We start from the raw sequence: 24,000 nt of genomic DNA, 5'->3' as shown, positions 1-24,000 counted from the left end.
GTCTGTGTTGTGTGTGTGGGGGGGGGGGGGGGGCGGGTAAGATTAGTCAATGTTAGGGTAGAAAGATTAGGACATTTGGAGGAACAGCTTGCTTCAACCAGTGTGTAGCCTTGTGTGACATACTCTTGGACAGGCGGACAGTACAGACGGAACAGTCACTCATGTTACAACTACAGCTTAACCTGCGTTGGAAGGACGCCTTAATGGGATTAACCAAAAGTGTCCCTGCAATGCAGGTGATCTTTCTTGGCAGGTATATTTTGGTCAGGATAATAGACAAAGACACTACAGGTGTCCTTTATTGGGATGAGTCCTCTCATTGTAGGCACCATTGAAACAGAAGTTAGGTATTTCATTTTTCAGAGTTTTATAAGGCAAACCAGGCTAAACTGAAGTTTGAAAATAAAAGTGCTTTGCTAGCTTTTTGCATGACACAGCTTTGCATGCATTTGTAATTGACTATACATGTATACGGCTCATTCAGGTTTGTACGTATTTTCAACTAGCGTCTACAAAGCGCACGTAACGTGTAGACAGGGTGAAGAAGTGTTCCTTTACAGTTATTGGTGATTACATTTTTTTAAATGTGTGTGTGTTTGCAGGTCACTTTCTGGGTGAAGGGACAGTGGTGGAGAGACTACGTAAGCTCGGTCTGGAACTGGACCATACCAGTCCCACCCAGCCTATACCTCAGTGAGTAACTCTACCTCAGTAAAGATATAACTCTACCGGCATGAGTAACTATGCCTCAGTGAGGAACCATATACTTTGGTGAGTAACTCTACCTACGTGAGTAACTCAGTATACCTCAGTGAGTAACTATACCTCAGTGAGTACATGTAACTCTACCTCAGTAAATAACTATATGCCTCAGTGAGGAACCATACCAGTCCCACACAACCTATACCTTGGTGAGTAACTCTACCTCAGTGAGTAACACATCATCAGTGAGTAAGTATACTACACTGAACAGCTATACCTCAGTAACTTTGCTTCAGTAAGTATCTCTACCATAGTTGTGAAATATGCCTCAGTGAGTAATTATACCTCTGTTAGTAGCTATACCTTAATTAGTAACTCTACTTCAGTGAGGAACTATACCTCAGTGAGGAAGTATACCTTAGTCAGTATAACCATACCAGTCCCAAACAACCTATACCTCCGTGAGGAACTGTGCCTCAAAACCCTCCTAGGCTGTGCTCATCAGCATGTGCTTGTTCCCTGTGTTGCAGTATACAATCAGATAACAAGAAGTCCAAACGAAGGCGGAAACCAGACTCCACCCTGACTTCAGGCTTTCCTCTGCCGTCTGACGTTATTTATGGAGATATCCAGTATCTCTTCAAGAAAAAGTAAGACTCGTGGTATCAATTACTCATTTTTTTGTACGGAGAGATATGCACAGTAGTTTATGAAAAGTAAAATATTATTGAATTTTCCGGATCTAAGAAACAAAGGGATGTAATTGCTATATATATGTAGACAACAACAGGAAGTGAGAGTTACGCTGAATAAGTAGTCTCTTGGCAGCTGTGGAATAACAAGCATTGAAAGGAACAAAAATCCTTTTGAGGATGAAACTGAAAGTCGTTTGCTCATTTCAATGCTTCTTATTCTTGCAGGTGCCAGGAGACTGGCTTCACATAACTCTCACTCTTGATGTCTATACTTTGAGAGCTTACGTCCCTTCGTTTGTGTTAGATCTTGTCATTATAGTGCTCTGCCTCACTTGGTTGTGATTTTGTAATTATCCAGATGTTTTAGAATCAGAAGCAGGAACTTTACATCTTCATAACTGTCTTACCTGGTTAATAGACCTTTTCGGTATCTGAGCAGCTCTCGCGAGACACGCTCTTTGTTATACTTTGAACATCGCGAGAACTTCGAACCTTGGCTTGTGCAGCTCGCACGAGATCGCTGTACCGCATGCTTTGCTATGCTCTGAAGTTTGTGAGAGATTACGAGAGCTTGGAATACCGATAGGGTCTATTCATGGTATAACTACTAGCACTGCAATCTGAGACTTGTGAGACTGAAGTAAATAAATCGCTGGATTTTTTGCTCACTGTGTAGCGTGTAAGTGTATGAGTAATGTTTTGTTTCTTGGTTCTCCAGAATACGCCACCACAAGAGACGTGGTCGCAAGAAGGGATTGTTCCGTGTTAAGAAAAGACATCGCCGCTTAGAAGCCCTGTGGAACAGTTTGGAGGGAGATGGGTAAGTCCGCAGAACATGCACAAAATTCAGCTTACTGCTTTAGTAAGAGAGAGATGTGACAAAACGATATGAATAGATGACTGTCATTTTGAGCACAGCAGATCCCCTCTTTTAAGACTTCCTCTTCTTCTTCTTCTGCGTTCGTGGGCTGAAACTCCCATGTACACTCGTTGGTTTTTTTTGCACGAGTGGAATTTTACATGTATGACCGTTTTTTACCCCGCCATTTAGGCAGCCATACGCCGTTTTCGGAGGAAGCATGCTGGGTATTTTTCGTGTTTCTATAACCCACCGAACTCTGACATGGATTACAGGATCTTTTTTGTGCGCACTTGGTCTTGTGCTTGCGTGTACACACGGGGGTGTTCGGACACCGAGGAGAGTCTGCACACAAAGTTGACTGTGAGAAATAAATCTCTCGCCGAACGGAGTGGGGACGAACTCACGCTGACAGCGGCCAACTGGATACAAATCCAGCGCGCTACCGACTGAGCTACATCCCCGCCCTAAAACATCCTCAATTTAAGACTTCCTCTCATTTTTGTAGACCTTGATTTTTCTGCTGTTTCATTCATAAATTTTGTAAATTTATCTCCAATTTAAGACTCGCCTTTTTAAGACCTGATTTTTTCATATATTTTTTAGGTCTTAAAAGGGGGTTCCACTGTACACACTCTGCTTGTCACACAGACACAGTGCTTGCGAGTATAGATCATAATTATCACTAGGAATTTAGCATCTTTTTCTTTTGTGATTCTTTCAGGTTCATATCGCACTTGCTAATGACGAGGGTCACCATGGGGGGGTCTGTGCACGTGCACGTTGAGGCCAAAAGTGCCATGCACGGTGATCCACGGTGCACGCCGGACCTCTGTGCACGGTGCACGCTACGAGAAATTCCCCATTCCCATGCACGTTACGTCCAAAAAGCCCATTCCCAGTGCACGTGGTAAAGCATCGCCCCCCTCAATGACTGGTGCATGATCTCTTTGCTTCTACATGTACCACCCTTATGGTTTCATCAAATTAGATTTTGTGTTTCAGGGATCAAAAACAATCCGACAAAAAATCCAAACGTAGAAAAGGAAAGCACAGGGGCAGAAAGAAGAACACTTTCAACGACCTGTGGGTTCGAATGGATTCCTCAGGGTATGTAACTTTTCAAGACTGCAGACCATATAATCAGTGATTTCTTTTAAACTGCGTCTTCTTCTTCTTCTATATACATTTTTTTTTAAATAGAAAGATTAATCAGGTTCTCTCTCTCCCTCTCTCTCTCTTACTTTCTCTCTCACTCTCTCTGTCTGTCTGTCTGTCTCTATCACTCTCTCTCTCTCTCTCTCCCCCATTGAAAGGGGCTGTAGGCCCATATTCAATTAAACTGTGTCAGTGTCAGTGTCAGTGTCAGTGTCTCTCTCTCTCTTAAATCAGAGGGTGGGGGGGGGGGGGGGTCCGCTGTAGTGACAAAGATAAAAAGATAATGGACATTTCATGTCATGAGTTACTCTGTGAAATTCTGGTTTCAAAGAATGTTCAGATTAGTGAGCAGTGTCAGTATGTCTCAGTTTTAGGGTGTGGTTTCCAGCTTTAAAAAGATTGTGCAAATGTCTGTTCAAGAAAATTGGTGAATCAAGAACATCAGGTCGATCACCAAGGAACACATGTTGCCAAAAAGAAGTAAGTTTTGTGAACGATGTCCATCACTTACAACTCAAAATTCATTCTGCAGGTACAGTGGAACCCCCCTTTTAAGACCTCAAAAAATCTGGGAAAATAAGGTCTTGAAAAAAAAAGGGAATCTTAAAATGGGGGTATATTTACACATGTTATGAACAGAAAGTCTGAAAAAACAAGGTCTTAAAAAGGGGTAAGTCTTAAATTGGAGGGTCTTAGAAGGGGGGTTCCACTGCAGTAGAACTGTTACAGGCACAGTAATAACAAATGTCACCATCACATTTCAGACCGCGGTTCCTGCAGCAGAAGTCACAAGACGAGCCCTCCATCAGTATTGTGGGGTCGGGCAGCGAGCGATTCGTTCGCTTGGTGGGAGAGGGCTGGAAGAGAACGTCATCCAGCTCCGACCAACGCAAACCAACCTTGTCTACCTCCTCTTCCAGTTGTCGCCATGGTTACGGCGTCTTTCACTGGACTTCCAGACTTTGGGCACTCGCGTGGATCGTGGTGGTATTACTCTGTGGACATTCCTAAAAAGCAAATGGTGGCTCCTTCTATAGTTGCTGCTGGCGGAAATTTGTGATGCATTTGGATTTGGGCAAACTCAACACAGACTTTTTTCCTTCCTCTGTGTATGCCCCAGGGTACTGTTTGTTGTGCAAGATTTTTTAAAAAAAGCCTGTATATATATAGTAAAGACTTGTTGCAATGACCGATTATTTTAGGGTTAATCCGTCTGCTGTTTTCTTTTGTACCCAACTCCCAGTTTTAGGCTTGGTTGTATTGTAGGCTTTGTTTCATGATAGTGCTGTTTGAGTGTCCTCAGGTTCCACAAATTGCTGAGAAGAGTCAAGTAGAACATTTTATCTGCTTGCTTTTTCTCATTATATATGCTCTGTTGCAATGTGCAAGAAAACAGTGGGCAGTAGAATTTGTACGAACCCCTTTATAAGACGTGGAACCATTCATCATCAAATGCCTTGTTTGTAGCTACATGTAGCACATGCTGGGTAGAAACACTGAACTAAGAGCGACTTCTGAAATCCATGCTTTAGACGTGCTTTGCTATTGCATGCTTACTTTTGTTGTCACAAACGTGAAGATAAAACCAAAGACTTTCAGTTTTCAGGTAGAAAATGTGCACACGAGTCACTGTTTTGTCAGTGTCTGGTTATACAGTGGTACCTGGGGTGTGAGAATAGACCTCTGATGAGAGGACACCTCCCAGTAATGGCCACCTTCTGTTGTCCTATAGTCTTTTAACTCTACGTACCTGTCGTGAAAGGACACCTACAATGTAGGTACACTTTTGACTGGTCCCTAGGGCGTCCTTCATCGCAGGTACCACTGGATAGAATCAAGATAATTTTCAATCTTTATCCCTTATTCTATTGTCGTTATTGTCAGGTTTTGTGAGAGAGAGAAAAAGCCTAATGATGTACAAAATATATAAAACTACATGTTTTGTACATAATTGATAATGCTGTAATATACGATACACACACTGTAAGAAAGGTGAGGAGATGTACCTGCGCATACAAAAGCAGACGGAGTGAAAGAGATTACAAAAGAAAGGTCTACATGTTGTTTTCTTCTGCCCAGAAGTGTGGTGTAGAAATTGACTCTAAATGCACGGGGCATCTTGACTACCTCTTAAAAAAAGCTGTAAATATTGAATCTTGTACTTCTACACTTATCCTTTGACATTAGTAAATGTTTGTTATAGAAATAATCTCTGTTGCTTTGTGTTTTTTAGGTGTACAGAGGAGTTTTATTCGAGTGTCGTTTAGCATTAAATGTAAACGCATGATGCTAGTTTAGAAGTCACAAAATCTGTATGCAAGCCTGTGTAGTAAAAAATAACCATGGCTTTTATCATTCTCACATCCCATTTATGAGCAGAGACAAATTTGGAGTACCCTTTGCAAGTACTAGTATTTACAGTTTAACCAGGGATGTAGGCTTGTTATTTTAATAATAAACTTCACCAAGACAGTGTGTATTCAAGTACTTGGAAACTACACTTCTTACAAACAAAAAAGAGTAATTAAATGTGAGATTTTTCTTAAGCAAGAGAATGACACAAAAGTTATCTTAATTTTGTTCCACATAAAGCGAAAACACCGAACATGTTGTTTTAAAGAAATTTGTAAATAAATGTTTACCTCCAGAACTTTAGTCAGTTCAGGGAAAATGCTGCAATGTAGTCTACATTTTAATGTTTGAGATACATTGAAAGGCGACATTTTGTTGTTGTTGCTTGTTATGAATGTCATTTGTATAGATGTTGGTTATTTATGTCATCGTTACCTAGGTCTCTTACTTAGGGACCAACTCAGATAAAACTCATTGTCAAAGTTCTTCTCAGTTTTTTTGATTATTTGAATTGTTTGTTTGTCTGTCTGTTCGTCTGCTTGTTGTTTAGCATTGACATGGAATAATGTGGCTGCTCCATTGACCTTCCTCACTGCACAGTTCTACACAACTTTAAAATATGAGAGTGAAATTTTTACAACAGCACTTTAATTTCCGTCATAAGTACATACAAAAATATGAAGTGTATTTTGTACAGAGAACTTGTCCTCTCAAAATGTACATCTTTGACTGGGGATTCATTCAAAATGACCTCATTACATAAGCTCTTCCAACAAATTCATGCACAACTCTTTCCTGAATGAAAGCAATTTTTCAACACAAGTTCAACAACTTTTGCTATACTGTCCGATATAAAAATATGAAACAGACAAGTATACCAACATCCATACACTGAGCAAGTTTGACAATAAAATCAGCAAACACATTATGTTTTGGTCCAGTTTTTATAGCTCAGTACACATAGCCTCACAAAACAAAGGATCATAGTCTCTTTTTAGCACAGAGAAGGCCTGAACCTGATCACCCAGACGAGCGCTAACAGAACAGAACTCAAATTCAACACATAACACCCTGCGACCAATGCTCCAGCTTAAGACAATCTCTACAATCTGTATTGCTCTCCTTGTCTAATACACATCCTTTTCTCTTTCATTCTTGGGGAATTTTCCTTCGTTTATTTACAGTCTTTCTGGGTCTTTCATCTCCTAAACAAGGGAGCCTCAAGAAAATCATGACAGTGTAGCAGCCAAATACATATATATATGTACATCAACTAACTTACGTCCCTTCTAGTACTGCACACGCGCACACACACACACACACACACACACACACAAACACACTCTCTCTCTCTCTTTCATACTTTCAAAACTATTCAGTTCTGTCTTCTTCATCCTCTACACATCTGCTCCACTGCTTAACACTTTCGCGACGGGAGGTGACTATATTAGTAATAGCGCTGCAACGCCCACGGACGGGAAGTGACTATTTTAGTATTAGACATACAAGGTACACGACTCGTGATTGCTTCCCGGTTTTTGAAGCTTGCAGTAAATTGAGTTGTTTCCCTTGACACACTTGGTGTGCCCTTCCGCCATATGCAAAATTAGCCTGGTTTGTGCGGTTTTTTTCGAGAAAAAAAATGAATCGAAGGCGAGCCTTGTCACGGGAGGAAATTCTCCGGATGTTGGATCTTGAGGACCCTGTAGATCATGATTCCGACGTGTTGTTTTCGCCTCAAGAAAGCGATAATAGCAGTGATATTGAGGAAGAAACAGTCCTGTTGTTGCTGCTAGTATGAGTCGGCAAACTACACGTGTTAGGGTGGTACTGCATGAATCTTCGAATGTGTAGTTGCAAGGGGGGCGTGGCAGCACTGATAACAATGGATGGCTGGAGCCTAATCCTTTTGGAAATGTTCATAGGTGTACAGTTGGGACTTTGTTGTGAAAATGTGACTTATATTCAATATGGATTACCTAGACATCATTTGGTGAGTGTCACAGTTTTGTTTCATTTGAGTCAGGATGCTGTGAGTGAATGCGGGATTTGCTTGTTTTTTTCTTTGTACTGTCTCCTTATTTCTGTGTAGAATTTTAACAATATTTCAGCTAATTCATAGGTTTTACACCTTGTTTGGTTATAAAATTATTTATAATACTTTCTGTTAAAAAATAACTTTTAAAAAAGCAGTGGAAAAGAAAACACACACAAAAAAACGTTAAAAAACACAAATTATCTCCCTTTCACCCCCCTTTGCTAAAACAAATTGCGTGACATTATAAATAGCACAACTGAACTGGGCATCCATTTTTTAATTAGGACACAAAATTTGGTGGTGATTGGACTTAATTCAAGCTTGCTAGACAGATTTCTTTACAGTTACTGGTTTTTGGGAAGTTTCTTGGTGGCAAGCTTGGGCAGGCAGGACGTTAACGCCGTGGCAATGCTAGTCACAGTAGTGTTAAAACTCTCTTAACTGTCCAATCTCTCTTTGTTTACGAAGCATCTCCTATTTCTTCCAATCGTTGAATTCTTGAACAACTCACCATGACACGGTCTGAAATTCAAGTTCAGTTGCGAGTTAAGCACATATCATCAAAGGAAAAAGGAGTACTTCCGGGCCCTCACAGAAGTTTTCTCCCAAGAAAACCATCCTTCAAGTCTAGCTTGCATTCTAGTCCTCAGGGCGCTGCCTGTAAAGCCATCCATGTTTCACTGCAGAAACACATCTTGACAATTGATCTCTTCAGTCTCCTTTCTGTGGTGACTCTTCCATGGCGGCCTCTTGAGACTCTTCCACTACAGGTGTGGGGGTGACCTTGGGAGACGGAGGCTCTGGTTTGGAAATCTTGGCCGACTCCACTGCTGCAACAGGCCTTGCGGGTGTCTTGGGACTTGGTGCTTCTTGTTTGAAGCGCTGTCGTGGTGGCTGGCGGAGTGGAGTTCTCTGCAATGAAAAGGTCGAGAAACAATGCTGATGTCCTGGGATGCAAACTGAGCTGATAGGTTAAAACCATGTGAATTAATCGTGTTACTAATATCAGGTTCAGCAGCAGGAATCTCAGACCTAGCACTACAAACTTGCACCGCCGTTGGATTCCAAACAAAAGCGGGTATAATTTTCAAAGTGTGAATATAATTTTACCCTTCCTTAGCCTGCTGAAAGCATTAAAAATCACACACAAGCACATGCACACATGAACAAGAAAATGTTGACAACAACAATTTAACACAGCAGTGTTTTATGCTTATGATGCACATTTTGCCATCTGGCACAATATCACTTTTGCTTATTAATGTGTTCAAAATAAATGAAAATTCAAAGAGGTGATGAGGTCTGCAGCCAGTCCCCACATGCCCACACCTCTGTTTGCTGTGAAATCTCTAACTCCAAGGATAAACACACACAACAATATGCTCAATGCTGACACAACCTTTACCTCTCACAGACCTGGGAACCCCTGTTTTGCACTTAGAGTATTCTCAAACAAACTTGGCGTATTTTCAGAAAAATAAGCGTACTCCATGCAGCATTTGAACATCCATCATTCAAACATGCTCCGTCGAACCGTTAACTGACTAAGTTTAGTTTAGTTTAAGTTTACTAATACATTTAAAACAAATGCTTCTTTCAATATTTACTGACAAAAACTGTGCTCATGTGTCAAAGTACTGGATCAGCTTCGGGATGTGCTTGTGAAGAAAAGTAGTCTAGGAATTTGTCTTGTCGTATTTTTTTCCCACTGACCGTACTGATCGTATTCTAGACAATCATGCGTACAAAATACGGCGAAATCGTATGGGTTCCCAGGTCTGCTCTCGCCATCTGATACACTACAATTTTACAATTCAAATACAATAAGATCAAAAAACAAAATGTTTAGATAATTGGAACAAATAATTATTGACAAAACAAAACGTTTCATTTACAGAATGTCAACCCAGTGGTCTTTGAAGTAGACCGACAAACACTTATGATACAAATAATGAACTTGTCTCAAAATCGTAGATGAATCTTGCATGCAAGATGCCGTTTTGTTTTGTCAATAATTAAACATTCCATTGGGTTTTTTATTCTGAATTTTGTAATGTTAGCTGTCTATCTGGGTTTTTTTGGATTAAAAAAAAAATCAACACCGAGCATAAAAGGATTTCATTTCATTTCATTTACTCTACTATCCCAATGCTGGGAAATTCAGGTTGCTTCCTCCCAGTGGAAAGCTAGCAGCAACAAGAGTGGCGCTACCCAGGTGTGTGCGTGTTCAGGTGTAATCAGCCACCTGCACTTTAGCCAAATGACCGAGGTCTTTTAATGCCACTGTGTTGACACGGGGGTGGAACATGGATACCGTCTCAGAGTCTGCACATAAAGTTGACCCGTTCCCCTGCCGGGATTTGAACCTGCGACCTTAGGATCACAAGTTCCTGTGCTCTACCAACTGAGCTACCCGGCCCCCTAGGATATGACTGTGTTGAACACTCACCTGACTGAAGCCCCTCATCCTCATGAGCTGGTGGATGCGAGCGTTGTAGAAGTCGTAGACAAACTGAGCCATCTGCGTCATGTCCTCAATGGCCATGGGGGGCTCCTGGGGAGGGTCTTGCACCTGCACATCACAACAGGTGTTACTCACCTCTGCCTTGTACCATACTACTCGCCTAAAAGGATCATAGGTCGGTATTTACTGTCTCTTAGTCTGCACATGAAGTTAACCCATGTCCGTCCTGGCCCGGATTCAAACCCGTGACCTGAGGATCAAAAGTCCAGTGCTATACCCACTGAGCTACCAATAAAGTACTTAGGATCATAACAAATAATTTTAAAGCAGATTTCAACTGACCTTTCTGCGGGCAGGGCAAGTCTCTGACGGCACCAGATGGAGCTTGGTTGGTCTGGCCGTCAGCTGTAGAAAGAAACATTGTCATACTTAGTATACATGGCGTACTGAGACAATACAGCCCATCTATCAATCCAGTTTTCAACCACATAAATGTGTTAACACAATAATAAATGAAAACCTTGAATCCTATTGTATTGCAGACAAAAAATCAACCAGTGAAAGCATTTGAGAGAAAACTCAACTTTAAAATACAAACAAACTTTCACATTATTTTAGTAAAATCTGTTCTCTAAAACAGTGACAGCAAACAGCAAGCAGACCACAAGTAAGCCACTATCTTAGTTTTTAAGTCACAAAATGTATGGAATGTCTACACTCCCCAAGAAGTAAGAAGTGCAGGACAATGGTTAACATACTCTGTTGAAGGCAGGAGTGAGCTCAAAGCAGTTGCTGAAGAGAGAGACTCGGGCAAAGATGTAGAGACCCAGACGGGCACGGGACATTGCCACCACAAGACGGCGAACATCACTGAAATCAGCAAGACAAATTATCAAAACAAATAACCATCATATCACTTAAATATTTGATATAATCAGACATAACACCATGGAAATTTCAATATCACTTTCAATGAATCTCAAAATGTTTCTTCTTTCAGTGTAATATTGTCGTAACATTTCCATGAGACTAGTTGTGGGGATTGGCAACACTGCATACAAAATATACGCTAAAGACAAAACAGGAAGGGAACCAATATTGCCATGGATGCCCACACCCACGTAAATGCACACCCACCCACACGTAAATGCATAACAGCATAAACGAACACACACACACATGCATGCACGCAAGCACACACATGTTAATGCGTAACAACATAAACAAACACACACACACAAACACACACACACACACACACACACGCACGCACGCACGCACACACATTCACACACACACATTCACGCACAGTACTACAACAATGTACCACTCTACAAAAATAATGTACACAAGGGAACTGCACTGACCGTAAGTGACCGACAGTCCGGGTTCTGACCAGAGACAGCAGGATGTAGTCGTTCTGTTGACCCTGGTACCTGTCCACTGTGGTCACCTGTCAACAGACATCAACACTGTGTCAACAGCTATTCTCACAATGCAAAACAGCTAAAGACATGAGAAACAGAAGACCATCACATTGGAACATTGTACATTTTCTCTCCCTAAAATCTTCAAAGATACTGTCTATCCCGCATTCACAATCATGTTTAAAGCCACAGATTTGTCCAGGAATAAGATCATCAGTCTACTTGCACACACACGCACACACGCACACACACACACACACACACACTAAATCATGCATGGCTGCTTTCTGTGCAATGTTTCGCTGAACTGATTTAGCGGACTGAGACTGGCATAGGTTTGCTGACAAAAATGGAACTCTTTACACACCTTGTGTGGTTTGCCAATGAAAGGATTGTCGCCACAGCGCTGCTTGATGACGTCGCGGATGAGGTGTTTCTGGCCGTTGTAGGTGGTCAGGATGGAGATGCTCTCCGCTGGGTAGCCGATCAGCCGCATGTACATGAACAGCGCCACCACGTACTCTGCTTCTGCCAGATTCTGAAGAAAAAAAATCAGTTTAGTTGCTACGAGTCTGATACTCTAAGAAGAGCAAAGTTTGACAGCAAACAGGTTGAGAACAGCTGATCAGCTTCAGCATTTAGCTCCGCCGGCTAAAAAAGAGGGGTTTTTTAACCTTTTTATAACAATTAACCAACATCTTCATTACAAACCTGTTTCCTATTTTTTACTGCACTAAAATCTTGAGACCTTCAGTGGAATTTTTTTTATCACCATGAATAATAAAATCAAGTAACTATGAACAGTTTTGAAAAATTGTCACAAAGCCATATATTTGCAGCTGAAGCCCTTGGGTGAAAATTCTCCCATTTTATTAAGAAAAAATTTGACCGGAGCTCTACGGTTTTAAAGAAGTTTTCTTTATCCATTACATACCGTGAAAACAGTTCACCCCACTTCATCAAAGCATAAAACGGCAGAGAGGTGTACACTGACCTGGTAGAAGTAGGGGTTGGGCTCAGACTCTCCCACACCGTTGAAGTCGCAGACGTTGATGAGCTGGAAGTCGAACATGAAGCCGGCATTGGCCAAGCGGAACTGGGGCAGTGTGATCACGTGTGGCAGGCTGCCCAGTCGCTTGTACCGCCAGTTGTAGAGGCTGGCAATGCTGTAAGAAAAAAATACAACAAATTCATATAGATCCTCCTTGACCTTTTGTGATTGAATAAGTACCAAATTGGCAGCGTTGATTTCACTGACATTAGTCAGTAAGTCATGAAAATGACAAAAAGGCAGCAATGCAGTGATTTCGTAGGCCCCAAAACGCACATATGCACAGTATTAGATAGCAGATAACTGTTATAACAACAGCAAAAATGGTATTGACGTCAACTCTTTCTCCCCTCCCCTCGATTCTGACCTAGGTTTGCCTTCACCTCACCGAACCTCTTCTTCAATATCCCAGGAAAAATACTAAAAATAAGCAGTAAACTCAATCAGAGATCTACCATCAAGTACACAACATCAACAGTTACAATGCACAGTGTTGCTTTCAAGCTGAAACCACTGCTTTGGTTTCCCTCAGGCTCTAAACGACACAGTCTGATCATGTTACTATCAAAACATCCTTCAACTCTTAACACAGGCGCAGCCTTTGCAGCTAAATCGTATTCAAACAAACGTGTGTGTGTGTGTGTGTGTGTGTGTGTGTGTGTGTGTGTGTGTGTGTGTGTGTGTGTGTGTGTGTGTGTGTGTGTGTGTGTGTGTGTGTGTGTGTAGCTATCTTTTGTCATGTTAGCCCAGTTTGCTTGGTGTTCTTGTTGTTTTGTCTCAGTTATTTGTATGCTTTCTATGATCGTTAATTTTTTGCTCGTTTGTTTTACAATGAAATTGTATAGTGCCTGGAGCCAACTGATTGATGGGACTCGCGCTATAGAAAAGTTATTTATAATTATTATTACTAAACAAGGTAATCAAGCCAGCGAGTACTTAAGATTGTAACTAACCTTGCCCTAGCTCTGCCCTGTGCGTCCAGGTCAACGGTGGGCACGCCCAGACGCACAAAGCGTGTGAAGAGCGACTGCTCCATGTTGGAGAACTTCTGGAAGGCCATGTTCTTGATGACTGGGGGAAGCTGGTGGTGGTCGCCGATCATGATCCATCGCTTCAGACGATTGTTGCCGTCCTCAGGGTTCTGAGTACACAAATATGTGGGGAATTTTATAAGAATGTTTATGTTCAGCATCAAAAGCGGCCATAAAGACACTCACTTTTGTAGACTCTCACACTCTGCTCTAAATACCATGATCTGAACTCTTATGGGGTTAAGTTTGTAAGTTTTGAAACTGTAAAGAATAGGAGTTAAAAACACATTTGTCATACCTACATTGTGCTCTCAATCACCAATTCTCTTCTTTCTTTCTTTCATTTATTGAATACAAGAATTGTTACCAATTTTAATGATTTCGGGGGGGTTTTCTACCCAAGGGAAGTAAACTGCTATACCAAAATTGGGATCCTTATTTGGCTATGACCCAAAAAGTAAGACTGATGAGGGTATTGATTATATTTTATTACAAGCAAAGTTTTACATATATAAATGTAGAATAAATAAACTAAAACCATCATTGCAAATGTTTCTCAAAGAACTGTCTTACTTACACAAAGTTGACAAATATGTACACCAAATGGAAATGAAGTATACATGTTTTTTAAAGAAGTGGCTACCATACAATACCTTAGTCGAATAATGGAAAACATAATACAGTTTATATCCGTATTTTCCAGTCAAATATCATGTTTTTCCGTTGTGTCTTTTTGTTCTCCTGTTTCATTTACAGAGGATTCACTTATGATTTGTCATATGAAGATAATTCACAACTGCTGTGTTGTCACATGTTCCTACTATATTGTAAATGTTGATGCCTGAATAAACCATTAAGAAAAAAAAAAAAATTGGGATCCATGCCTGTCTGCATACTGCAGATCAGCTTAAGAAAACCGTTCACCCTGCAAGTTTCCATCAAAACAATGGCTACCTGTAAGAGCAGGGGTATGAAGGTTTCAATCTCCAGAATCTGAGCTGCCTCCTCCATCAGAATGTTGTCAAACTGCACACAAAGCAAAGGAGAAAAATAAAGGACGTCCATTTTGTGCAGCAGCATGGTACTACTCAACCCCTGTCATTAACAGGGAATGGTCCTCTCCTACAAGGGACTGCACACCAAAAGCAATAATGACTATTCATCAAACAGCCTTGACCTATGTGAATTCAACACTGAAAAGGTCACAGTAATGAACTTGACCTACCTGGAATCACACACTCAGAAGGTCACAGCAATGACCTTGACCTACATATCTGTGACTGACGTCACAGCAATTAACTTGACCTACCTGGAAAAACACTCAGGTCACATCAATGACCTTGACCAACATAAAATCTGTGACTGAGGTGACAGCAATGAGCTTGACTTACCTGGAATCCAACACTGACAAGGTCACGGCGTTTGAGGGCAGCGTGGGTACAGGTCATGGCGATGATCTTGGCTTCCTTCACCAGCAGGTAGTTGGCACGATCCGCTCCGCTGCGCAGCAACTCAAACGCTCTGAACTCCTGCACAAGGTATTCAGTATTATCATTCAGAGAAGAGACGGGAAAAGATTTTGTAACATTTGAAGTGCAAGAAATGTCCATTCTGAGGCTTTTGAGTTGTCAAAATCATGTCACCTAAAGTCATTATTATTTTCTGAACGGATTTAGATCAATCTCAAAAACGACCCTGGATGTCTCCAAAAATCCGTAATTTTTATGATTTTCTCTAAGCCAGATGTTCCTACAAAAATGCTCTACATCTTTAACATATTCTGTTTCTCTATGCCGGATGTTCCTTCAAAAATGCACTACATCTTTAACTTATTCTGAACAGTATTAAAAAGCACTGACCTCGAGCTGTGTGAAGATCTTGCGGATGTGCCTGAAGCATCCCTCGGCAATGTCCATGTCCTGCTCAAAGCTCTGGCATTGAAATACGGGCTGGGGAGCATTGTCAAAGAACTTGGTGAACGGGAACAGCTGCTTGATCTGCTTGGCTCCATCCTCCTGCGTGCAGATATGCAACAATGAAAATAAAAGTCTGGGAATATCATACCTAGGAACTCTCATGTGAAGTTTCATGAAGATTGGTCCAGTAGTTTTCTTTGAATCGCTCTTCACACACACACACACACTCACACACACACACACACACACACACACACACACACACACACACACACACACACACACACACACACACACACACACACACACTCACACCACCACCCTCGTCTCGATTCCCAGTCTATGTTAAAACATTTAGTCAAAACTTGACTAAATGTAAAAACATCACACATAAGTAAATTTCCTGTTGTTTCAGGCATCCTGTACATAAAATTAAAAATCAAGGTCATTTTCATTTCAGGTGCATCTCGTGCCATTTTCAACATTTTGACAAATGACCCACACTTTTCTTGGCAGGGAGGTGAGGGAAGAGTGAGAAAAAACTATAACTCACCTTGTCCTTGTAAGGTTTGATCTTGCTCTGAAACTCCTCCCAACGAGCAAGCACCTGCACATCAAAAGCCAAACATACATTACATGAACTGTTGTTAACATGCTACGCATATACCCACTCCCAACCCCCAAAAATTCATGAAACATGATCCAAAAGATAACTAAACCTTCAAAAATTAGAAACACTATACATGTATTTGCTTATCAAAATCATCGTTTGAAAAGATTTGTAACTGCATCTCTCATCAAATTATTCTGACTAGGATTTATATTTTTCACATTAAAGCCCACCCCTACACATCTCTACATAAAACTGCATACAGTGGAACCCCCTTTTTAAGGCCACCCCCCCCCCCCTCCCCACTCCCAATTCAAGACTCCCTCCCTTTCAAGACTTTATTTGTTCACATTTTGTTTGTTTGTTTGCTTAACGCCCAGCCGACCACGAAGGGCCATAATTATCAGGGCGGTGCTGCTTTGACATATAACGTGCGCCACACACAAGACAGAAGTCGCAGCACAGGCTTCATGCCTTACCAAGTCACATTATTCTGACACCGGACCAACCAGTCCTAGCACTAACCCCATAATGCCAGACACCAGGCGGAGCAGCCACTAGATGGCCAATTTTAAAGTCTTAGGTATGACCCGGCCGGGGTTCGAACCCGCGACCTCCCGATCACGGGGCGGACGCCTTACCACTAGGCCAACCGTGCCGGTTTTGTTCACATTTTCTGTTGATAACCTGTGTTCATGTACCCCCATTTTACGACTCCCTTCTTTCTAAAACCTGATTTTCTCAGATTTTTGGAGGTCGTAAAAAGGGTTTCCACTGTATTAAATTTACTCTGTGCAGCTTTTACAACGCTTGACACCCACCTGGTAGAGGAAGAAGTAGCCAGCCGTCTCACAGGTGTAGGACATGTCACCAGTGACACCCAGACTGTCCTGTAATCGCTTCACTTCCTCCAGCAGCTCCAGTCGCTGGGCCAGCACATAGTTCACTCGACCGTATCTGAACAAGTATTAGCCATCGTAAAATCCTTCATGTACTACTCTTTCTCCCTTAGTCTATCCTGTTGCGTTGTTTGTTTATCGTACAGCTACTACAAAATAAACCCACAAAGTCTTGCAAGAAGATTATAACCACACTTGAATATGTTATGGTTAAGTCAGAAAGCTTGGTATTTTCACCAAAAAGAAGAAGAAGAAATAAACAAATAAAAATAAAAAGTTAAAAAATAATAAGGCATAAAGTAATTAATTAAACCAAATTGGTTTTTTTAAATGTCTAAAAGACCTTTTAATGTTGACACGCAAACATAGCACTAAGGTGACTAATCTTAAAGCTTCGTATTCTATGACTTGGCTTTACAAGGCCACAGGCTTAAAATTCAGCAAAAAAATCACATGTGGAAAAAAATAAATGAATAAAATAAAATTAGTTGTGTTTAAAACAGTAAAGAAGAAATAAAATAAGCATAGTTCAATCATGTTACAGGCTTGCAATCGCATTGTGTGTATAAGAGGAAAGTCAGTGCAGTGCTACAGACCTGCTGAAGTCCTTGTTGGTCTCCAGCGCCTCCTCTCCGTGACCCAGACGCAACAAATGACGCTCGTCAATGTCCAGCGCGATGATCTTCTCAAACAGCTGGTTCAGCGCCTGATCACAACCATACGAAAAATGTCATAATGTTGAAAAAAAGAAATATAAGAGGAGAGTGAAAAGACAAGTGTGGGTATAAAGTCTCTGCCTGAAAAAATTGTCACAGTGCCACGAATACTGTGCGATTTTTACTCTTCCTCAGTTCAGACCTTTGTTTTCTTACAGAACACTACCAGGCGGAACACTGTCAGAATTTTCGCTTCCAGCACAGACACATGCACCTAAGGACATGATATTTAAGAATAATTGAAATGGAACTTCAAAATAAATCAACAGTACCCTTAACTAACACACCGTCAAGCCTGGCCTTAACTGGGCGAAGTCGACTACGCAAAGCTGGCACCACAAAGCATTGGCCCTGAGTTTACTGTAAAAAGACTTCTCGAAGTCGACTTTGTGCTCAATTAAGGACGGGCTTAACCAACAAAAACAGGATATTTGAGAAGAATTTCATGCAAGAGAGTTTCCACCGATACATTCCTCACATTTCTATGATTTTCACAATAAATATTCTTTCTATACCTGACCTGGTTAGAGTGTGTGACGATAAGTGTGCGCTGGTCAGGAAAGTTGTGGTAGATGTTGGAGATGATCTGAACGGCAACATCAGTCTTGCCTGTGCCCGGGGGACCCACCACCATGGTCAGTCCTGGCTGCATGCCTGCCTTGACCGCTTCAATCTGCGCTGGCGTGAAGGGAATTGCGTTTCTGTTGACAGAGGCACAATCAAATGATATTTTTATTACTTTGGTGGCTTTGACATATGACATGACACTTCAAGATAAATTTTTGTCCATTCAATTAAACATTGGATGGAAAAGTGTGGTTTATCTGCTCTTGAAGCCAATCTTGTTCTGATATATAATGAGAAAGGGATTTGAATTCTGGTCATGTCTAACGAATTACACAGTATTTGGAATCCCAACGAGTCTAAAGCATCCTCGTACATGAAGTAGAAGGCTAGTTCTCTCTGGTAACAACAAATACTAACCTTTAAAAAAAATACAAAATTATATTCATTGTTGCTGTTGTTCCATCTCCCATTCCCCAACCTACTTTGTCCTTCCCAACGCCATTTCACGAAGAACAACTAAACTCTGAGAATCCAACTTCACACAAAAAGCACTGGTGTATTTTCATCAACATTTTCTAGTCTGCACCAAAAATACTCTCTTTACTATAACAGTAGGCCCCCATGACGGGCGAAGTGGCGCAGTGGTAAGACGTCGGCCTAAAATCGGGAGGTCGTGAGTTCGAATCCCGGTCGCTGCCGCCTGGTGGGTTGAGAGTGGAGATTTTTCCGATCTCCCAGGTCAACTTATGTGCAGACCTGCTTAGTGACTTAACCCCCTTTGTGTGTACACGCAAGCACAAGACCAAGTGCGCACGGAAAAGATCCTGTAATCCATGTCGGAGTTCGGTGGGTTATGGAAACACGAAAATACCCAGCATGCCTACCCAACGAAAGCGGAGTGAAGCTGACATGTTCTCAGAGTATAGTGTGGGGAACCCAAATGGGCAAACGAGCTCACACGTCACCAGAATTTCTGGAACGCTGAAGAAGAAGAAGAAGTGGGCCCCCTTGTTACAACCTCCAAAAATATGAGATAATCATGTCTTAAAAAGAATGGATGTAAATTTACAAAGGTTATTCACAGAAAATCTCCACACAAAAAAGGTCTTAAAAGGGAGGGACTCTTAATTTGGGGGTCTTAAATGGGGGGTCTTAAATGGGGGGGTTCCACTGTAAGCGTTCCAGTTCCAGGTACATACAGAGGAACCCCCCTTTTAAGACCCCTCCATTTAAGACTTCCTCCTTTTGAAGACCTAATTTTCCATTATTTTTTGAAGGGGTGTTCCACGGTATTGTGTAACTGACCTTTTGGGCTGGTTGTAGGGGTAGGGCCCTCTGTTGGGGATGCGATGGGGCTCCACCTCCAGCTTCTTGACCACCTTGGCTTCGTCGCTGTCGCTGGGTCTCTTGGCTGACTCGCCTTCTGTGGGCTTCTCCTCTATCATGGTTATCCTGCACAGAAAAGTGTGTATGTTTCATTGTTGACATAAGTACCTGCTGCAAGATAACACAATCACATTTCCAAGGGAGAATACCAGCATCTTGCAGGCGAGTTTCGTTGCAATTTTTAGATAAGTTTATTATTTGTATCATGAGTGTTTGTGTGTCTGTCTTCTTCCAAGACCACTGGGTCGACATTCTGTAAATGTAACGTTTGTTTTGTCAATAATTAAACGTTCCTTTTACCTACCATTCTTGTTTTGGGATTCTGAATTTTCTAATGTTATCAGTCTGTTTCGGATTTTTTTCCATCAATTTTCCTACAAAATTTGGTCCTGTACATATTTTCAATCCATGTCCAAGAGAACTTTTGTCCTCTGATGCTGAGAACAACAGTGGGCAAGCACAGAAGACAACACAATTATAAGTACAAGACACTGCTTTACCTGAACGGGGGATCAGGAGAGTGTTGGCCCACCAAACTGACACTCTGTCTCTCAGGGAAGCTGGCCTTCAGGTGTTCGTAGGTGAGGAACGTGTCGTTCCAGTCCAGCTTGGCAATCTGGTTCCGCATCCTTACAGCACAAATGTCACACATTGACAAACGAACAGTTCAGGAACAGCACAAATGTCACACATTGACAAACGAACAGTTCAGAAACAGCACAAATGTCACACATTGACAAACGAACAGTTCAGAAACAGCACAAATGTCACACATTGACAAACGAACAGTTCAGAAACAGCACAAATGTCACACATTGACAAACGAACAGTTCAGAAACAGCACAAATGTCACACATTGACAAACAAACAGTTCAGGAACAACACAAATGTCACACATTGACAAACGAACAGTTCAGGAACAGCACAAAACATATTTTAGTTAAACATACACTCAAAAACCAATCAGAAGTAAAAAAGAAGATTGTTTATTGTAAGTCGACAGCTATTGAGCAGTACTAGGTTTTCACGAGGTAAACAAAAGGAAAGGGAACAAAAGAATAAAGTTCAGACCCAAAAATATTACAGTATTCATAAAAAGCATGCGACAGATGACAGCATTAATCAACATTTAATATTTGACACCTGGTGATTTTTTAACCCAATGGGAATTTCCTTAAAATAAAAAATTGAAGAGCATGCATGATATACAGTTGAACACCTCTTTTAAGACCCCCCCCCCCCCCCCCCCAATTTCAAGACTCCCTCCCTTTTAAGACCCTGCTTTCTCAGATTTTCTGTTCATAAACTCTGTAAATTTACCCCCAATTTAAGACTCCCTCCTTTTCAAGACCTGATATCCTCAGATTTTTGGAGGTCATAAAAGGGGTGCCCTGTACCTAGTTAATGACTGACACTGCACCGACTGACAGCGACTACCACAGGCACATACTTTGAGTAGTGAGCAGCGTCAGGATTGCCGTATCCCAGGATAAGGTCATGCAGCCAGTCGGGCACCACACAGTTTGTGTTCATCAGGTCACGGATCGTCTCCAGCACCGCCTTGAAGTTGTTCTCTTTGGGCTTACGTCGCAAGATCACGTTGAAAGTCTCATACACATCCTGCAGTAAACAGAAGCCACAATTTGAGTCAACTTTTCGGTCACATGATAATGAAAGCATAATTAAAAAGACCAAGATTCAAGCCTGTGGTCACAACATCAAAAGCTTGAAGACATTTTCATTAACAGCATTGTGGGACATTCGCAGGGGTCGCAAATTGAGCCAGGACAGAAAAATCAATAAGGTGCATATACAGTGGATGGAATATCACAGTAACCAGAAGCATTCACAAAATCAATTCAGCAGAAAATGTTTCATCTGTACAAGAAGCTGCCAGGCTGTTGGCTCCTTGCAAATGTTCCAAGATACACTTTGCATACATGTTGACGCTCGTTTGAACCAGTGACAGTTTATACAATGGTTTACACAGAAAAGAGGACATACTTTTTGTTGTAAAAACTCACAATCTTCTTCTTCTTTATTCATGGGCTGAAACTCCCATATACACACAAGTTTTTGAACGTGTATGACCGTTTTTACCCCGCCATTTAGGTAGCCATGAGCCGTTTTCAGGGGAAAACGCACAATCAAACAGCACATACCTCTCCGCTCTTGACTGTGTGTGTCATGTCCAGCTGGTACTGGTTGGGGTCAAGCCACACCCTGTATGTCCTGTTGTCTCCATGCAGTTCTGGCTTGGCGTCTGGACCTACACATGATAAACATCAACACTCAGTTAGTGTATACACCAAACCTAGTACTGATTGCAGCTAACTGTGCTTTATATCTTATCTTCGTGCCTCTGGCTTTACAATTCAAATGCAAGAAACATAAAAACCACACACAACAAGAAGGGCAAAGCCCATACGACTCACATGCTTGACCTTGACCTTTACATGACCTTGACCTTCAGCTAAACCTAGCAATGACATCATACACTAAGAACTGCTTTACACATTTTTCCTACCAAAATACATGTGACCTTGACCCAAGGTCAAGGTCATCCAAGGTCATGCAACACAAAGCTGTTAATTCAAGACATAGGAAGTACAATGGTGCTTATTGGCTCTTTCTACCATGAGATATGGTCACTTTTAGTGGTTCACTACCTTATTTTGGTCACATTTCATAAGGGTCAAAGTGACCTTGACCATATGTGACCAAATGTGTCTCATGATGAAAGCATAACATGTGCCCCACATAATTTTTAAGTTTGAAACAGTTATCTTCCATAGTTCAGGGTCAAGGTCACTTCAAAATATGTATACAATCCAACTTTGAAGAGCTCCTGTGACCTTGACCTTGAAGCAAGGTAAACCAAACTGGTATCAAAAGATGGGGCTTACTTTGCCCTATATATCATATATAGGTGAGGTATTAAATCTCAAAAACTTCAGAGAAAATGGGAAAAATAGCTGTTTTTTAGACAACATTTATGGCCCCTGCGACCTTGACCTTGAAGCAAGGTCAAGATGCTATGTATGTTTTTTGGGGCCTTGTCATCATACACCATCTTGCCAAATTTGGTACTGATAGACTGAATAGTGTCCAAGAAATATCCAACGTTAAAGTTTTCCGGACGGACGGACGGACGGACGGACGGACGGACGGACGGATGCCGGGACGGACGGACGGACGGACGGACGGACAGACGACTCGGGTGAGTACATACTCACTTTTGCTTCGCATGTGAGTCAAAAATGCAACCTAAACTAACACAGCAATATGACGCGCTCACATCTACACAAACTGACGAACATAACTCTACTGACCTTCCTCTATGACCTTGCCAGTATCATCCAGCAAGCCTTCTATCTCACAGCCTCTGACACAGACCAGACCCACTTGGGTCACGAAATCTGTACCGTGCTTGTACCGGTAACCAATGGGAACCTGTGGTCTCACAGTCAGCAGGAAAGCTACATCATGTTTTCGCAAACCTGAGGAGAAAAAAATCAAAGTTCAAGTAATGAACAATTTTAAGCATGTTTGATTCTGCGCCTCAATGATCTCCATTACTGTTTCTTACTTTATAACATTGACTTACTGTTTTGAATGCATGTTAGTCCTGGACCTTCCAAACGACACAAAAACTGAGTCAGAACAAAATCCTGTTATGCACCATTTCGGATATTGAAAAGACAAAAATGTGTCGTGGCAAATGTCAATGTCTTTGCAAAAAGTAAACCAAAATTCTTAGTAATGGTTCCACCTCATTTGCATTTTTGGGACATTTTAACCCCCAAAAATACAGCAGCCAACCCTGCCCTACCGTCCACCTCTTCATAACAACCACTTGTCGATTATGACCATCCCAAAGGATCCCTGATGAGTTTTTGTTGTATATAGTTCACCTTTCCATAAAAACCACCTGTCCACAACTACCTCTTTGGCTGGTCCCTGGGGTGGTCATCATAGACAGGTTCAACTGTATAAGAAGAGAATTATCAACACTATACATACCTTCCCACTCATACTTGACCTCAGGCCGGACACTCAGGTTGATGGTGACGTCAGCTCTCACCTGGGCTGGGTGGTTCTCTCCCACTCTGGGCTTGGCAACCTGCAC

The 24,000-nt window shown here is 41.6% G+C and overlaps 2 protein-coding genes across 4 annotated transcripts in view; one reads left to right on the top strand and one right to left on the bottom strand.

The window, feature by feature from the left end:
• Positions 1-6,251, top strand: part of LOC138966643 (metalloprotease TIKI1-like) — a 123,923-nt gene extending 117,672 nt beyond the window's left edge. For 2 of the 3 annotated variants that reach the window (XM_070338936.1, XM_070338935.1), the window contains exons 7-12: positions 603-693; positions 1,233-1,352; positions 2,116-2,217; positions 3,262-3,366; positions 3,835-3,894; positions 4,179-6,251. In XM_070338936.1, coding sequence (XP_070195037.1) covers positions 603-693; positions 1,233-1,352; positions 2,116-2,217; positions 3,262-3,366; positions 3,835-3,894; positions 4,179-4,425 — 725 coding nt within the window. In that variant the 3' untranslated portion in view covers positions 4,426-6,251. The remainder of the gene's footprint in view (positions 1-602; positions 694-1,232; positions 1,353-2,115; positions 2,218-3,261; positions 3,367-3,834; positions 3,895-4,178) is intronic. The other variant, XM_070338937.1, reaches the window with a different exon arrangement.
• Positions 6,252-8,236: 1,985 nt separating this feature from the next.
• Positions 8,237-24,000, bottom strand: part of LOC138966642 (RNA helicase aquarius-like) — a 49,872-nt gene continuing 34,108 nt past the window's right edge. Inside the window, exons 19-39 of the mRNA XM_070338934.1 lie at positions 23,895-23,994; positions 23,204-23,371; positions 22,034-22,140; positions 21,322-21,491; positions 20,372-20,500; positions 19,791-19,937; positions 18,439-18,619; positions 17,799-17,908; positions 17,125-17,260; positions 16,247-16,300; positions 15,637-15,792; positions 15,169-15,306; positions 14,732-14,803; positions 13,700-13,887; positions 12,690-12,861; positions 12,063-12,233; positions 11,636-11,721; positions 11,027-11,138; positions 10,611-10,673; positions 10,254-10,376; positions 8,237-8,716 (exon numbers count right to left, since the gene is read on the bottom strand). Of these exons, the coding sequence (XP_070195035.1) occupies positions 8,516-8,716; positions 10,254-10,376; positions 10,611-10,673; positions 11,027-11,138; positions 11,636-11,721; positions 12,063-12,233; positions 12,690-12,861; positions 13,700-13,887; positions 14,732-14,803; positions 15,169-15,306; positions 15,637-15,792; positions 16,247-16,300; positions 17,125-17,260; positions 17,799-17,908; positions 18,439-18,619; positions 19,791-19,937; positions 20,372-20,500; positions 21,322-21,491; positions 22,034-22,140; positions 23,204-23,371; positions 23,895-23,994 (2,784 nt within the window). The 3' untranslated portion in view covers positions 8,237-8,515. The remainder of the gene's footprint in view (positions 8,717-10,253; positions 10,377-10,610; positions 10,674-11,026; positions 11,139-11,635; positions 11,722-12,062; positions 12,234-12,689; positions 12,862-13,699; positions 13,888-14,731; positions 14,804-15,168; positions 15,307-15,636; positions 15,793-16,246; positions 16,301-17,124; positions 17,261-17,798; positions 17,909-18,438; positions 18,620-19,790; positions 19,938-20,371; positions 20,501-21,321; positions 21,492-22,033; positions 22,141-23,203; positions 23,372-23,894; positions 23,995-24,000) is intronic.

This window comes from Littorina saxatilis, linkage group LG5 (genome assembly GCF_037325665.1).
Source record: "Littorina saxatilis isolate snail1 linkage group LG5, US_GU_Lsax_2.0, whole genome shotgun sequence".
Taxonomy (NCBI): domain Eukaryota; kingdom Metazoa; phylum Mollusca; class Gastropoda; order Littorinimorpha; family Littorinidae; genus Littorina; species Littorina saxatilis.
This window is presented reverse-complemented; position numbering and strand designations above follow the sequence as displayed.